Source organism: Brachyhypopomus gauderio, chromosome 3 (assembly GCF_052324685.1).
Source record: "Brachyhypopomus gauderio isolate BG-103 chromosome 3, BGAUD_0.2, whole genome shotgun sequence".
Classification (NCBI taxonomy): domain Eukaryota; kingdom Metazoa; phylum Chordata; class Actinopteri; order Gymnotiformes; family Hypopomidae; genus Brachyhypopomus; species Brachyhypopomus gauderio.
In genome coordinates this window covers 32,361,845-32,378,388 of record NC_135213.1, presented here as the reverse complement: position 1 = coordinate 32,378,388, position 16,544 = coordinate 32,361,845, and the positions used below count along the sequence as shown (strand labels likewise).

Sequence of the window (16,544 nt, the reverse complement as noted above, 5' to 3'; positions counted from 1 at the left end):
TAACGAAGTGATAAATTGAGTACTAGTCTGAAGAACAAGAGTAGTTACTGCATCACTGGAACCATCATCTACTGCACCTTCAGATTCTACTGTAGTGTCTTCTCCGTCATCAGTCTGAGGCTCAGAAGAAGCAGATAGAGATTCTGTTTGAGATGGGCTTATAGAATCTGTAGAAGTAAATGAAGACTGAAATGCTGTGGAATATGTGGGAGATTTAACACTTAAATGATCCGATGTGCTCTTTGTGTAACTGACTTCAGCATCATCAGTTCTCACAGAAAATGTTTGCATCATTTTGTCAGTAATAGTCGGGCTTTTAGTGGTTTCGTTTATATGCGAATCGGTTAACCAAAGTGACCTGCTGCTTGTGGTGTCTTCTTCTTTCAAACTTGATGCTGTGACACTTGTGAGTGAAGCTGGCGATGTGACAAAAATAGGGATGTCACCACTGTGGTCTGCTGAGCCCTCCTCACCAGCTGTGGAATCAATCAATGTACCTATCGAAGTTGTGGTCTCGAAGACTGACGACACCTCTTTAGTAGGTGTGCTCGCTCGTAAGCCTGTCCTCTCAGTTTCTGTGACTGTGTGTGTCCTTGTAGTGGACATATCTTCTCCTGATGGAGCTTGTGAAGGAGGAGTTGACTCAACAAAAGCAGCACTGGATAAATGACCGAGGTCATAATCTTTCAATTCGTCCCTTTCTGTACTAGAACCTTCTGACAATGTTGTCTTTTGATCATCCTCTGTTATGGCCAACTGTTGCGTGTATGGGAATGTTGTCATGTTGAGAGTGGGACTCTGGGTGCTTTCGGTGGTTTGACCAGTAAATGTCTGGGAGGTAGCATAGCTATCAGCTGAGCTTGAAATCAAGATAAAGGTAGTTCCATCTGATTCTTTGGCAAATATTTTATCATCCTGCTCACTTGTAACAGTACGATGTACTTGAGCAGAAGGTGTTGTGCTGAACATATCATGTTCTTTTTCACTTGAAGATGGCTTCTCAGTCACCGCTCCCTTTGCATGCTCTGTTTCTGCTTTTGCTGTTGTTCCATCTGACAAGGATGAGGTGGGACTTAATGTGAATGTACGACTTGTATGAATCATAGTTGGTGCAACTGTTGTTCCATCTGACAAGGATGAGGTGATGTTCACAGATGTTTTCTCCAGTATTGTGCCTTCGGACTGGGGTAGCACTGCTTCCGACACTGCTGTTGTGGAAGTAAAATAATCTCCTCTGTCATCGGGATGAAATAAAGTAGGAGGCTCTGTTGCTGTTGTTGCTGTTGTTGTAATGGTGTCAACTATGTGACCACCTGAGCCTTCCTCATCAGGAAAAAGCAAGGGTGACTCAGAACTTGTCCCTGATGGCATAACTTGGCTTTTTGCTCCCACTGTACTAAGCATTGAAGAGATAGTGCTTAAGGACTCCATAAGGAACTTATCAGACATTGTCTTCTCTGAGCTTTCTGTTGAAGAAAACATTTTTTCAGAGGAATCAATAACAGTCACTTCCGAATGTTTTGATGAGGCTGATGTTACTTCCGTCTGGTACTTATCTGGTGTGGTAACACTAGGTGTCCCATCTTCAGTGCTTCTTCCTGGTAACACTATGTTTGTTGTAGGTGACAAATTGGACTCCATGCCAGCAACAGTTTGGACCCCATGAGTAGCTGTTTCACCGATAGTCTGGTTGACTCCAGTTGTAGTATGACCTGTTTCACCGATAGTCTGGTTGACTCCAGTTGTAGTATGATCTGTTTGCACCTTCACAGTTTCTGTCATTGCTGAGCTATGTGGTGTCATGATGCCTAGTTTACTTGTGGCTGTGCTGTGCGGTAGAGCAGGTTTTGTAGAAAAGTCATCAGGGCTTGGGTCTCCCAAACCTTCTTCCTCAGTTAGGGGGAGAGTTTGGGTTGTGGCTATGCTTTCCATGTCAGGAACAGGAGTTGCAATTATTGTGCTCTTTGTGCCTTCTGGTGGCAGTTCTGTAGATTCAGCTATCTCTGTGCTTCCTACCATTGCTGTCCAATAGCTTAAGATTGTATCAGTAAATGACTCTGAAGTATCTGTGTCTCCAGAGAAAGAATCTACTAATGGTTCTTTTGTCCTTGGTGAAAGTTCTGTATGGTCTGTTTTTACAGTCTTATCTGAGTCTGTGTCTGGTGTAGATGCTGTACTTTCATGTACTGCCTCAGAGAGAGTAGAGGATTTAGGAACTGCTGTTATACCAGATGTATGTTTATCTTCAAACACTGATGGGTGTACAGTTGAGGGAATGCTTGATGTGTTCATTATTACTGTGGACATTTCTAAAGTCATTAGCACTGAAACATCCTCAGGTATTGTTTTGGCTGTATCAGTGCCCATTAGATTTGTAACATCTGTCAGCCCAACTGTTGCATCTGAAGTCTCGTTCTTTTTGGTCAGTACTGTTAAATTTTCTGTTGTGCGTGGAAAAGCTGTGGAGGAGGAACGATCAGATATTGTCTCAAGTGTTTGAACATCTTTTTCTGTTGCATGTTGTTCACTTGTTGAAGAAATGCCTATGGTTGTAGAAGCAACATCAGGCACTCCCAAGAGTGTGGAACCTTCAGGTTTCATGTGGCTCACTGATTGGATTTCAGTGCTTGCTTGATCTGTGATCATGGTCTCAGGCAATGTTGTTTGACTAAAATCTTCAGTGACTTTTCTAGTTAAGGGGCTTGCAGTAGATGGCACAAGTGTCACTTTCTTTTCCAAAGTATCCAGAGGAGAAGTTGTTACTTCTTTCAATGGCTGGTGTGGTGTTATTGAGGAACTTTTTTCAGTTGTGTCCCCAGATGGAGTACTTGGTATGATGGTTCCTTCATCAATGAGAATCTCATCCTTAGGATCTGACACAAGAGGAGATGGAGGAGTAGCCTCTACAAATATTTGCTCTTGGCCATAATCATATTTTGGCTCAAATGTACTGAAGGAAACAGGCAATGTATAGGTTACTTCTTGGGTTGACATGGGTGACTCATCTGTAGTACTAATGTCAAACAGAGAGTAATCTAATTGAGATGTTCTCTCCTTTTTATCTTCTATTTGTGATTCATTCGGGAGTGTTGAGGACACACTCTCAAATACATCTCCTCTTGCCTCTTCCTCAACATACTTGGGCTCAACACTCACCTCCGTCTTGCCATTTATGAAACTGAGCTTTGGTGTAGTGGTGGCAACAGGAGATGAGAACTCAAGAGTAGAATCTTCACTAGCCAGAATAGGCTCACCATCCACAGGAGAGGGGATCGCATCATCAGGCACCTCAGGAATAACAGGAACCTGAGCCATATGATGTAGGGAAGCCATTACAGCTGTAAAAATTGAGTAAATCAATTAAAATTATAATCAAAACACTTACAAATCAATAAAAAATTAAAAATGTTCCTTTTTGTCACATAAGTAATTGCTAACTTTTTAAGTAGATGAAATCATAGGATTAAAGGGAATAATCAATTAGCATGATTGCTGTCTTCATTATGTTTGCTGTCCCATCACCTCTTTACTAGAGACAAATATGATGCTGACACATATAATGCTGAACAATAATATCCATATGTTCTTAGTTGATTCTATTTATTCCTTCCAAACAATCTGGACCAAAATGTATAAAATCCTGAGTCAAATATGTAGCAAAACATGCTAAAACATGCTACTGTTAACTTGTCATATTTTTCCCTGCAGCGAGTGTACTGTGTCATGTCAGTGCTCTTAATCCACAAGAATGATAACTCCACATTTTTTACCCAGCATCAAAAAAGATCTTAGTCTGAGTCTTAGTCTCAGTCTTATCTGAACAACTACACAACAACAAAACACAGGGCTACTGATGAGAAGCCTTTTCAATAGCCACTGCTTTTGAAGAATTTTAAGCTTGCTATGAATACGTGAAGTACAAGTTAGATCCATGAGGTGTTTCACATATAACATTCAATACATTTATGTGTTCTGTTCTATTACTGCATGTGAGAGCACAGCACAGACCTCTGTCCTTCTCCAACTCAGCCAACGCAGCATGTTTAACAGATTTGAAATGCTGACAAGATTATTATAAAGAGCTGACATATTTCTTCATCTTTTGACATCAATCCCTGAAAACAGTACTGAAATCCCATAATGTTTCTTCACAGCCAGTAGGTGTGGAATATTTTTTTACTCTTCCATTCAAACATACACATAATTGATTTGTCAATTCACTACAAACTAACATCTATCAACAAGCTAACAACTAGCTTTTCTCACAAACTAAGCTTCCACTGGATTAATAGCTGAGTTTTGGAACACCTGCAAAGGTAGAATGTACAGATGTAGACACCTGTTTCAGTCTAAAAGTGTCTGTGAAGGCAGACGCTAGACACTAAACAGAAACCAAGGCCCTGTTGCCATATTATGCATCTGTTAAAACAGGCATTACATAAACCTGCTTGGAACACAGTCATTGGGGAGAGTTTCTGAAGTAATTGAAGGCAAACACAAGTTCGCTCTTGTGCATAAATCATTACTTCATTGCCTCAGCTCAATTATTCCTTCAGCAATAGTTCACCCATGTGGTAACTGGATTAGTTTGTTAGTTCGGGTGGCAAGTCTGGGAAGATCTGCCTATATTTTGAGAAATATGTATATGTTGCTATGTTGCTTCTCTAATTGATTCATTTTCAAAAATGAAATCAAATCAACATTCTGCTACAATAAATAATTGCAGATAAAGTATTGTATTTTTAGTACCTTAAGTACCTTAAATAAAATAATTATGACAGTTAGTGTGGGATAGAAATTTTCCACAGGTCTACAAGCAGATCTCCTGCTAATTGTTAAAAAATGTAAACAGATTAAAAAACAATAAAATGTCATAATCACTTTGTTTCACAAACTAGGCACTGACTGCTCCACAGTCTTTACCGACAAATAAGACTTTACTCTAGAGGTGACATCAGGCTTCTTGTGGTGCCCAGGCTTCAGTGTGCTAATATGCATCTGTGTTTATTCGGGTTTAGGGCCAAGATGTCTCCCTGCCAAACCTCCCGAAACTGGGAGAGAAAGAGTAGCTATGGTGTGGAGTCCCTACATCAACAGGCCTGTTCACCAGACTGCATTGGTCTAAGCTGGAATGAATGCCACATCACCTGTGCAGAACCCAGTAATTAGCAGCTGCCAGCTGGAATTGTCAAGCCTACCACTAAAAACACCAGCTTGGCTAAGAAGAAGAAACCTCTCCTAAAGCCCCTGAGTATTGAGATAAATATTCATAAAGCGCAGAAATATTTAGCATATGTGCAAGGCCACGTGTATTTGAAGAACTGTGCAAAGTCTTCTGCTAGCATTTTTGTATACTGAGGGTCTTTATATAAACATTAAAGCATTTTGTAGGTTTAGATTAGGTACATGAGTGCTATACCCAGAGTGCTTTGTTAAACAAACTAAAAGACCCATCCAAAGTCCCCTCAGCAGGTTTGAAAGAAAACTAAAACTGAATGCAGCTCGAAAATGCTTTAAATTTCTACAGCCAGACAACTGAACCTATCTAATAACATATATTGTACACTAAATGCTTACAGAAACTGAACATCATGCCCAAAGATGTATACTAAAGTGCACATCCCATAAATTATTCTTGCAATAAGGCAGTGCCACCCGCTTCCTTCTGCATAGCGAGTGAACTGTTTCACACAGAGAGTGAACAGAAGAGAGGTCTGATAAATGCCAAGTCTAAAGAACTCCTTTAGCAAATCTCGGAATATCCTGAACAAAGCATGCCCACAAAGAACTCACGTGGAGCAATCGGCTCAGAGACTCTTTTCTGCACTACTCACAAAAAATACAATGAAGCCTCATTAAATCAGGCCTTTAGTGAAGCAGTGAGTTTTTTATGCTAATCTGGTCCTCATCATAGGACGTCAAGGATGTTACTTAACTTCCAGTTTTTTAAATCTTGCTGAGCTTGATGTAAAAAATATTTCTTAAACACAGTAAATTTTCAGTGAAAGCAACAACTGCAGAAATAAATTCCATTTCTGCTCAAAGCCTCTTGCTATAAATTGAGCTTGGTAAACGATCCGATTATTCAGGACCCTGGACAGCACTATCATAAATATCTACATTCTATGATACACTCCAGCTCTACCATATATTTGGGAAGCTTGGTAATTCACAACTGTTCTATTGAATATAGTAATTAATAATTCACATTAACGAATGAAAGTAAACCACACGCTCATTTTCAATATCTACTGATGATGAGTTAATACATTTTTGTATTATAACAGTATATAATCAGAAACATATGTGAAGGGTCTTACTTGTGTCATTGTCCTCTTGTTGATCTACATTAATGATTATTACTTGGATAGACCGGCCAGATGAAGACACTGTACAATTTGTGGGGCTTGTTGTAGGAGAAAGGGTCACAGATGCAATATGCTCTATTCCAGTGTCTATAGTCGTTTCACTACTTTCTGCCGTTATTTCGCTAAGGGTTTCTGGAGTGGCTGATGCTGATTCTTCCGTGAATACTGCACTCTCAGATTCTTGAGCAGGTGTTTCAACGGTTGTTGACCTCAATGGCTTGGTAAGTGGAGATGCAGCTGATGTTGTGCTAATGGATTGTTGGACACTGGTGTCAGTGATCAGTGAACTAGGTTCCATGGTGCCAATGGACTCTGCCACAGCTTCCATATCTGGGGTGGTCATTCCTGTGGTTGATCCAGGCATCATGGTATACACACGTGTTGTGAATGTCACTGTAGCTTCAGCAGTGACTGGTGTGGCACTGCTCTCAGAGCTGGTAACTCCATCAGTGGTCACTTCAGTCTCTGGAATTGGGGATTTGGATGGTGGTCCAGCCATAACACCAACTTCTGTGTCTGTCTCATCTCTATCATAATCAGTAAACGGAGTAGATTCAACTGGGGATATCTCTGTTCCTGTGGTTAGAAAAACATCTTTGGTACTGAGAAATCCTTCTTCATCTTTTACTGTGCTTTCTCTGGAACTGCTTTCATGGGATAATGCAGTGGTTGGGTGCACTGGCATTTGGGGTGATTTGTGATGGGTGGTGGTTAGTTCAGTTGCTAAAGCTTCAGTGCTGGTTCCAGAAGCACTCATCTCCATCACTGATTTTGTGGCAACAGTTGTCTCTGTGCCAGACTGTACAGTTCCTTCAGAGTCTGCCAATATGCTAATCCTCTGTGTGAGCAGGAGATCTGGGGTTGTTTGCATGTGTATGTCTTCAAGATCTTTGCTCTCCATTTCCTCTGTTTTTCCCACTGCAAACATTGGCTCTGTGCTTGGAGAGGCTGACAGCAGAATGTCAGCTGGAATCGTGCCCACTTCAAGTACAGTGTGATCTTCTGATTCATCTGAAGGTACCTCTGTAACAGCAGGAGTAGCAGTTGTGAATTCAGCACGAACAACATCTCCACGTCCTTGTGCTTCTAACCCAATTGAGCTTTCACTGCCAAATTCATTAATGTTGAAGTCAGGAACTGTCATAATTGCATCTGTGTCTTCATAATCCACTGTGACATGCTGTTTAATCGGTAAGTCAGGGCTGCTAAGAAGCTCAGAGGTGCGTGGTGGGGCCATGCTGGTTGAAAACATGGATGGAGGCTCTGTTGTGGCCATGCTGTCAAAGTCATCTATGGAAACATGGTGTACTTCAGAGGTTTCTTTTGGCTCCAGGGAGAACACTGTCACAGAGGAGGCAGTCTGGCCAGTGGTTGAAGAGCTTGTGGTGGGTGAGGCAGTGGTGACACCCTGGATTGTGACATCCACCCAAGTTGACTGGTTCAGTAAACGCTCGTAACCTAAAGGAAGACACAGAGATATTTTTTGTCCTGCTGTAAATGTCATCCAAAAGAAATCCAGCACAACTGGCATACCTATGATATATGAGATATGTTTTTGTTCCTGTACTGAACAAAAAATAAAACCTTTTTCCGTGCATTTTCATAGATGTTAATTTCCAAGAAAATCGGTTCACAGCATTTCACAGCATAAAGGGTTAACGTCTCGTGATCAATGTTGAAAAACGTAAAAAGAAAACTTACACAGGAAAATGCATTAAAAATATCCTACAACATTATAGCTTCACTCTCTTCAGCCACCACAACATCTCAAGCCCTTTTCAGGGACCACCAGTCAGGCACCTCCTGTCATCAGTGTTTTGCAGTATTAAGCTCATGACACCTCCACCTCAACAGTGAGGCCTGGTCTCCCCCCCCCCCCCCCCCCACAAGCAGAACCATAAACCCAAAATCAACTCCCTGCTGACAAATGCGGTACCTAAAGCAAGAAGTGTATTGAGTTAGAAAAGCTTTGTGTAGCATTGATAAATTCCCATTTATAAATCATTTCCATTTATAAATTATTCATGTTGGTCAACAACTAACAGCCAAACTTGCATTGCGAAAATGATGTCTATAAAAAATGTATTGGACAGTTTCTTCCCACAAAATACTGATGTTTACCACAGTAAACTGACCTCATTGGGATATTACATATTTCTCTGTTATTGCATGGTCATTATGAAATTATTATGAAATAAACAGCAGTATTGCTCAATAGAGACAATGCTTTAAATTGCCTCGAGGTGCATAAACCTTAAAATACACTAACTAATCTCACCTAACCCACTATTTCCATGTCAATATACTTGAGGATGTTTGCTTATTATTCCCTTAAATGACTTTGCTAAGTTAAAATAGGGTATGTTTTGTCAATCTTTTAAAATGGCTTTAATCGAAATTCAATCATTCTAGCTATTTTACTTTTGTTACGGTACCTTTAAAATGTCTAGGCTGATTGTGTAATCAGTAAGTGAAAGGTTCAATTAATCAGTTAACATAATATCTGTCAGACGCTTCCTTATAAATCCTTTCTTTTGATTATGGCTTTTAGACTAAGACACAGTGCAGCACAGAGAACCTCTCCTCTCTAATGTGACATGGTGTGTAGCCATAACTGCAGCTGTTTTGCATTAAACACATGCTTTCCCTCTTTCTCCAACTATCTCTGATCTAAGGTGTGAGTCATTCTCCTTCACAGAAACATAGACTGTGGTCTGCCCCAGTCAATGAACAAGCCTTCTTTCTGGCTTTGAGCATATGTGTGTGTGTGGGGGGGGGGGGGGGGGGGGGATGATAAGGCTTTGTAAAGTATAAGAGAACGCAATGCGCTCAGTTCCGCAATGTCTTGTGTGGTACTAGAACCACGTGTAAAACCACACAGACCTGAGAGGTCTGAGCATGCTAAAATAGACCAAACCAATAGCGGGGGTCACAGTGTCCCATTAAAGATGACCCCTGGGGTCCAGTACTTATCACTGCAGGTTGTCTTTCCGCATGAGCAACCTCAATGGCAGGAGGTGAGTTATCTAAATTAGCCACAGTTGAAAAGATAGAGCCCCCCCCGGGTCAGAGGTCAGTGAGACCCATTGATTCTGGAGTCACGGTGGCAACTCTACTCATTATCAACATGTCCACGCTGATAAGCATGAGTGCAAGTGACAAGAAGGAGGAAGGGCTGACTGTAGAAACAGGAGGTAAATGGAAAGGTAGCGACTGACACCCAAGCACTTTCTCACGCTGGTGGTTAGAGCCCTGCTCAGAGCTCAAGGGTAGCCCAGCAAAAGCAGCCGACAAACTCGTTTTTGCAGCAAGATACATTAATAGTAATTAAATCATTAAATTATTATAATTTATAATAATGTCTAAATAACTTCAAAGAATTCATTTACAAAAGAAGAAAAAGGGGATTGATGTTTTTACAGTAACATATGTGTACATTTTGTGCAGTGGTGCTTTCTAAATAAAAAATGCTGCTAAATGCTGCAATTATATAAATTGCTAATGCCAGAAGGCAAAATTTGTCAAGAACTGATTATTTAATTCCATTCATGTTATAGAATGGTGTAACAGTATATGAAATGTAGAAATATGATTTAACTTTCCTGTTATCCAAGTTTAATTTGGTTTCCATAGAAACGGGCGTCAACCCAAAGTGAAGTGTAGTGATGTCAGGGAACCGTTGCTCCACAGTCTATTAAGACTCATGTAAACTTTTCCAGTGCAACATGTCTCGACTCGTCTCGACTCGTCTCTAACTCCCTCAATTTCACAAACAATGGCAACAATTTCAAGCACAAATAAAATGACCTTAGACATATACACAGTCTTAGCTTCTGCCCAGCTTCACTGTCACTGATGTGGGAAAAGGGAGAGTTATATTGTCCTTGGAAACTGCAAGCCAAAACTGCAAGTGTGTGTTGTGTGTGTGTGTGTGTGTGTGTGTGTGTGTGTGTGTGTGTGTGTGTGTGTGTGTGTATGTGTGTGTGTGTGTGTGTGTGGGAATGTAAGCGCTTGCAGGGGTGGGGACTAGATTACACATGCTCTAAGAATTGGCATCAAGGATCTGGAGATCTGGCTTAAACAGCAAACCCAAGGAATCTGTTTTCAGAATTGAGCATCATACACTCCACGAACACTTGTAAAACTCTCTAAAGCTTCATACCTTTGAAACAGAACGCTCCCAGCTTCAAAGAGGGTTCCGGAAAGCCTGTTTGGTTGTGGTAGCGATACATTGTCCGGACTCCGAGCTGACCCCCACCACACTGCATTCTGGGTATGGAGACAGGGTGACGGGCGCTACCGTCTGAGAGCCACCCGTAGTCGCAGCGGTCCAACCCTTTCCGCCACGCGGCGTGGAGTTGCCCTGGAGAGGCCAGGACTGAATTCCTGTCCTCACACTCCGTCTTGGCCTCCTCAAAGGTCATTTTACGTGTGGTAGGGGCGAAGAACACTTCACCTGAACACATATGAATGGGCACATTTATGGGTAAACATAACATCATGGTAAGCAAGCGCTAAACATCTGTAAACATTACACTGGTTTTGACTTCAGAAAATCAAAAGGGTTGATTTTGTCATAGTCACAAACCAAATTACATCATAACAAATCCACTATAAGGCATCACAACATTAAGAAGGCTTGGTGACAATCAATTATTGTCAAATAAACATAATCCACATTGCCAATAATCAGATACATCCCAAGTTAAGTCTCTAATCTGTCAAGTCTCTTTAAATAATCTAATGACAGCATATCTTGTAAACAAAATGTATTTTGAAAAAAGTATAATGTTTTCCATATGTGACCCATGAGCTAAATTAAATGCAAATGAATGAAAAAAGATCACAGTATAGGGTGTGTCTGTTTTTGCCCAGACATGGGTGTAACAAAAGTTATAACCAAGCTGTCTATCCATTGTCATAATTTACACCCATGCACAACAGATACCTCTCAAACAACCATTTCATTAAGCGAACAGAACATATTAAAAACCACAACATAGAACAGCGTGTTTGTTCTCAGGAAGTGATGCCAATTTGGAAACTGCTGTTAATTTGTGAGCATTTGCTTTTTTCCATATTAGTGTTAGTGTGCATGTACCACTAAGACTGTAATGCAACACCTGTCATCTGTTAGAATTATTATACAGTGCTAAAACAGAACTGTGGTCTGACGCATGCCAGACGCTACAAACACATCACTCTTTGGGCATGTGACGGACGGTCCTTGCTGGCTCAAGCCTGTAAGCAACTGGTCTTAGTCAGTCTGGACTAAGCCCATATGGACTTAGCCTGTATGGTCTTAGCCTGTCTGGATTAAGCCTATCTGGACTAAACCTGTCTGGACTAAGCCTGTCTTGACTTAGCCTGTCTGGTCTTAGCCTGTCTGGATTAAGCCTATCTGGATTAAGCCTGTCTGGACTAAACCTATCTGGACTAAGCTTGTCTTGACTTAGCCTGTCTGGATTAAGCCTATCTGGACTAAGACTGTCTTGACTTAGCCTGTCTGGACTAAGCCTGGCTGGACTTAGCCTGTCTGGACTAAGCCTGTCTAAATTAATTGAAGTGGCAGCCACTCTTCGAGGTAGTTCGAGTTTGAAATATTTCACTTAAAATGCAATTACCTCACAAACAGGATGACTCGTATGTTACTGTCTTCAGGTTAGGTGTAATGTGTCAGTTTACTCTTGCGACATGAAACAGTATACAGAAGCATGGTTCTTTTGTGATGCCATCGGATCTTGAAAACATTGTGTGTTCAATTCTGAACCTTACTGAAGATCTTACGCCTGTGACCATTTTTGCATTTTTGATTAATCTAACTGTCCGGCTGTGGTTTGAAACTATGCTTAATGTGTCAGCAAAGCTCCAAATGACCATAAATTATGTAGTTTGGCTGCTCAGACACCACAAGTGATCTTGCCAGAAGTAATAACGTTTATTATCACATATTTTCTGGTACTCAGCTGTCATTTAATGAACTTCAAATTAAAATGTCTGCGAGGTCACCCCAAACCGGAATTCATGTCTGAAGCTCCACATTTTCAAAGACAGACTGGAAAGGTTGAAGTTCTTAAACATTTGATATAATGTGTAGTGTAAAGAACTCCTACCTTCCAGCTTATCTGCGTAACAGTACACATCGTAAGTCTCGGAGGGCTTCCGGAGGCCATATGACCGTACCCCTGGTTTTCCAGGCATGTTCCCAGAGCAGCCGAGCCTTGGATTAGTGATGGGGTATCTGCAGGTGCGAAAGCGGAAACCTTTTCATGAGCCTTTTCAAAGCTCACCTTGCTCACTAGGGGTATTTGTCTGGATCTTTGTAAAGCGTCTGCATTGTAAAAAGCTCCACTCAAACAAACAAAGAATGACTGTAATCGCAATGTGCAATTGAACCTGCTGCCAAGAGATGTTGGTTACAAATTTTTATTTAGCAGCGTGAAACGAAAAGGTAACAGCAGGCGTAATAGTGCATAAGCAAGCTCTGACCGCACTGTCTGGTCTTCTATCCAGCCAGCGTCACACTGGTCGAAGCCGTCCTCATAGGCTGCCTTCAGCTGGTCTGCCGTGGCAATAGTAGCGCCCACGTTTCGGCAGGCTTCCACAGCACTGCTGTAGTCCAAGGTATATCTGCTGGTCTTGGCCCGATAATGAAATACAACACCTGGATACAAGAAGCAAGAGGGTGACTCTAAAGTAACGTGTTAAACTTATTTATCCACTGCGTGAAAAAGAAGGGGGTGACTCACAAAAAAGAAATAATAAAATGAGGGTTGAATTGTAACAATAACATAAGCACGTGGGTGAAGGGACATTCCATCCTCCCTAGTGGTGGCTTTCAAACACACAGTAAGCGAATGAGTAATGGCTCAAATTAAAATGATGGAAACTTTGCTAAAACATGGGAAGTGCCAAAGCTATCCAAACCCAACCCATCCCAGCCCACTATTTCACTTGGCCCAAATGTAAACCTGGTCTCAACATGGAGATGTGTCTCAGAGAAGACTGTGAGACGCCACTCAAAGTTACTGAGCTGGAGATCCTTCTACAAAGTGATAGAAAAGTTTTCAACTGCTTTAGAAGAAAGGAAGATAAAGCAGAGGAACATCTTAATGAGCCTTGGGTTAAAAAAATTTAACGAAATTGATCTGAACTGACCTAAATTGATATAATAAAAGTCATTTGATGTGTAATTATCTAAGCCAAAGGCTAAACTGAATAGGGCAAAGCTTTTTTTGCACCTATTAAAATCTGTACTAATTTCTAATCTTACTAATACATTTTAAAAGTTGCATACAATACAATGAATCCCTAATGGCACAAATTAACTGAACAATGGAACTAATACAACAAAAGACATGGAAAGAATACGAGACAGACCGAGACACTAAACAAGAAGGCAGGCCAGCCACTCACCGCTGACGTCTAAGTCGACCGTATCTTGTGTGTCCTCGATGCCGTACATGACCTCACAGCGGTACGTCCCGGCATCGCTGGCCCGTAGCTTCACCATCGTCAAAGAGGCGTCACCGACGTCTTCGGGGTGACTCTGCACGGACACGCGGTTCCTGTAGATGGAGCCGATCTTAATGACGCCGTTCTGGGCCACGAGCACCGTGGATTCCACCTTGTCCTCCATTTTGGTCCATTTGATGCGTAGGTAATCTGGGATTGGGGTGGTGGCGTTGCTTGGTGCCAAGGTTGGCAGTGTGGAGAAGTGACAGGGGAGGACCACCTTCCCCGACAGCGAGCCACTCACTGGCTGCATCATTATTACCGAACTTGAGGCTGAAAGTCAAGGATGAAGCACTTTAATTACACACTATTAACACAGCGAAAGGCATCATGAGGAGTCCTTTGAGAAGAGCTTTTTACATATTGATCTTATTATATCGTGGTGAATTTAACACATAAACATGCTATACAAAAAGGTTCAACATTGATTTCCCTAAATAAAATAAGCTAGATAGGAAGCAGCCAGAGTGGGGAATAGGAGCTCCAATAAAACTGATTCATTGGAACCGAACTGATGAGTCAATTCTCAGCTGTAGCCCACCCCTATTAGACATCACAAAGTGGATGCGAACTGAGTCATCACTGTTTGGGTGGAGGGAATCTCTAGATTCTCTGATCAACAATGTACGGAATGGCCTAGAAAGGCAGAATAACCCCTGAGGGCCACATACACTTCAGTATCTAGAGGGCATTTCTAAGTGATGAGGTGAAGCCATCTGTTTTCACCAGACACAGACAGTTTCCCTAATTAAAAGGTATGGATCCTGGGAAGAACACTAACACTTGAGCATTTGAGAAACAAGGTTTGCTTGCTTGGTGGGAAACAGAATATCACTGTCAACAAGAACATGAAAAAAGATATTAATGAACTTATGAGATCTGTATTTCTCTCTCTCTCTCTCTTTCTCTCACTCTATCTTTCTTTATTTCTCTTACACATATATAGACACACATACGCAGTCTTATGGTTGAGCATATAGTGTTGAAACTTTAAAATGCATTTAATGAGGTCTGTGTTGTATGTCAAGAAATACAAACAAATACAAGAATAAATATACTTACCAAGTCCATAGAATAAGTGGCATAAGAAGAATAACCACAATATATGTTTTATATTCAGTAACATTTTCCGTCTAGAGGATGAAGAAAACAAACAGAAAGTTAATACTTTGCTTGACACTATCAGATTCAAGGTTCAATGACATTTTACTTCCGGTTTCAGCTTTTCACACTATATTCCATCAACACATTTTTATTAACATAAATCATATGCAAGTCCAATTAGAAATAATGAGCATGGCTCCACTATGCAGTGAACAATTTTGAATGCCATACGTCTGCATTTGCGAGTCATGCACTGTTGGTAGGGTGGTGGTCAAACAGAACGCTTCCTTTGAAAAGGTGGGTGGTGGTGGAATTGAGTATTCTGTTGTCGTAACCCCCTGAGGGGGCAAGATGCACGTTTGTGGGCTAACTGCAAAGCACCAGAGGCCCACTTACAGTGCTGCCCCGCATAATGAAACCAAACTATTTTGTAACTAAACTCATTCACTCAAGGATCGTGTCTAGTATCATAATGACACAGAAAATTGCATACATCGGCTGTGGATGAATATAACCCTGCATACTTAATGACTCTGGATGCGTGAAATTATAAAGCTTAATTGAAACAGATTCGACAGACGCCCACATTCCTCGACAGACGCCCACACGCTTGCGTTCATGTGTGAACGTAACATTTTCGGTTCCTTGCTAATTTCAGAGCCATAGACTCAGTGTCCTTCTGTACGTGCTGGCAGCTGGCTCGTTGGTCAGATGAATAGACTTCCTTCACGTGCCAGTCCGTTTGGCGCTCAGACATTCTCACAGTATTCCTCTTCTTGTCTTCTCTCTCTCTCTCTCTCTCTCTCTCTCTCTCTCTCTCTCTCTCTCTCTCTCTCTCTCTCTCTCTCTCTCTCTCTCTCTCTCCGACCATGAATAGATATCAGGGACTTTAAATGCAGCTGGCATTCCGACTGAAAGTCAGCCTGTGGTCTCGAAATTAATGAAACCTAACTAGAGATAAAGCAATATGGGCATTTTGAAATATCCTTGTGACAACTGTTTAAAACAAACCGTTTACCACAAGAAAAACCCACATCATGGCTTTAAAGCATTGGGTATAGCTACATTAGTTACGTGACAACTGATTCCTAATATATCATCACAGGTTAGTCTAAACTCCCTGATGTAACAACAGCTTCAGGGCACCCGGACCGAACTGCAACACCTGTGCTGAAAAGTCCGTCTTCTGTCTTACATCTGTAGCCTGTTTGGTAACCCTAACGGTACTCGTGGATGGGAATAACTTTATGAATTGTTCACTTATTTTCGTGCAGATCTATTGAATTGTTCGTGAAGAATTCCATGTAAAGTCTTTTAAGGTCAACAGTGCATCCTTAAAACATTTTGCTCATAGATTTCAGCCCGACATCAGCACGAAAAAGTACCCAAGACCCCCAAAAGTAGAAAAAATGTATCGAAATACTGTACCTTTAATTTAAAATTTATAATTCCAAAAGTAAAGTGTTTTGTTGTGCTTAAATTCCAGTATTAAATTCCAGTACGCCCAGAGTCCATGTGAAACAGTGACCACAAGTTTGCTAGTTGCTATGGCGTATT

General features: G+C 41.3%; 1 protein-coding gene across 1 annotated transcript in view; it reads right to left on the bottom strand.

Moving 5' to 3' along the window:
• vcana (versican a) overlaps positions 1-14,136 on the bottom strand; it is a 35,467-nt gene extending 21,331 nt beyond the window's left edge. The window contains exons 1-4 of the mRNA XM_076997681.1: positions 13,785-14,136; positions 12,858-13,032; positions 12,482-12,609; positions 10,531-10,824 (exon numbers count right to left, since the gene is read on the bottom strand). Coding sequence (XP_076853796.1) covers positions 10,531-10,824; positions 12,482-12,609; positions 12,858-13,032; positions 13,785-14,136 — 949 coding nt within the window. The remainder of the gene's footprint in view (positions 1-10,530; positions 10,825-12,481; positions 12,610-12,857; positions 13,033-13,784) is intronic.
• Between the last annotated feature and the right edge of the window lie 2,408 nt (positions 14,137-16,544).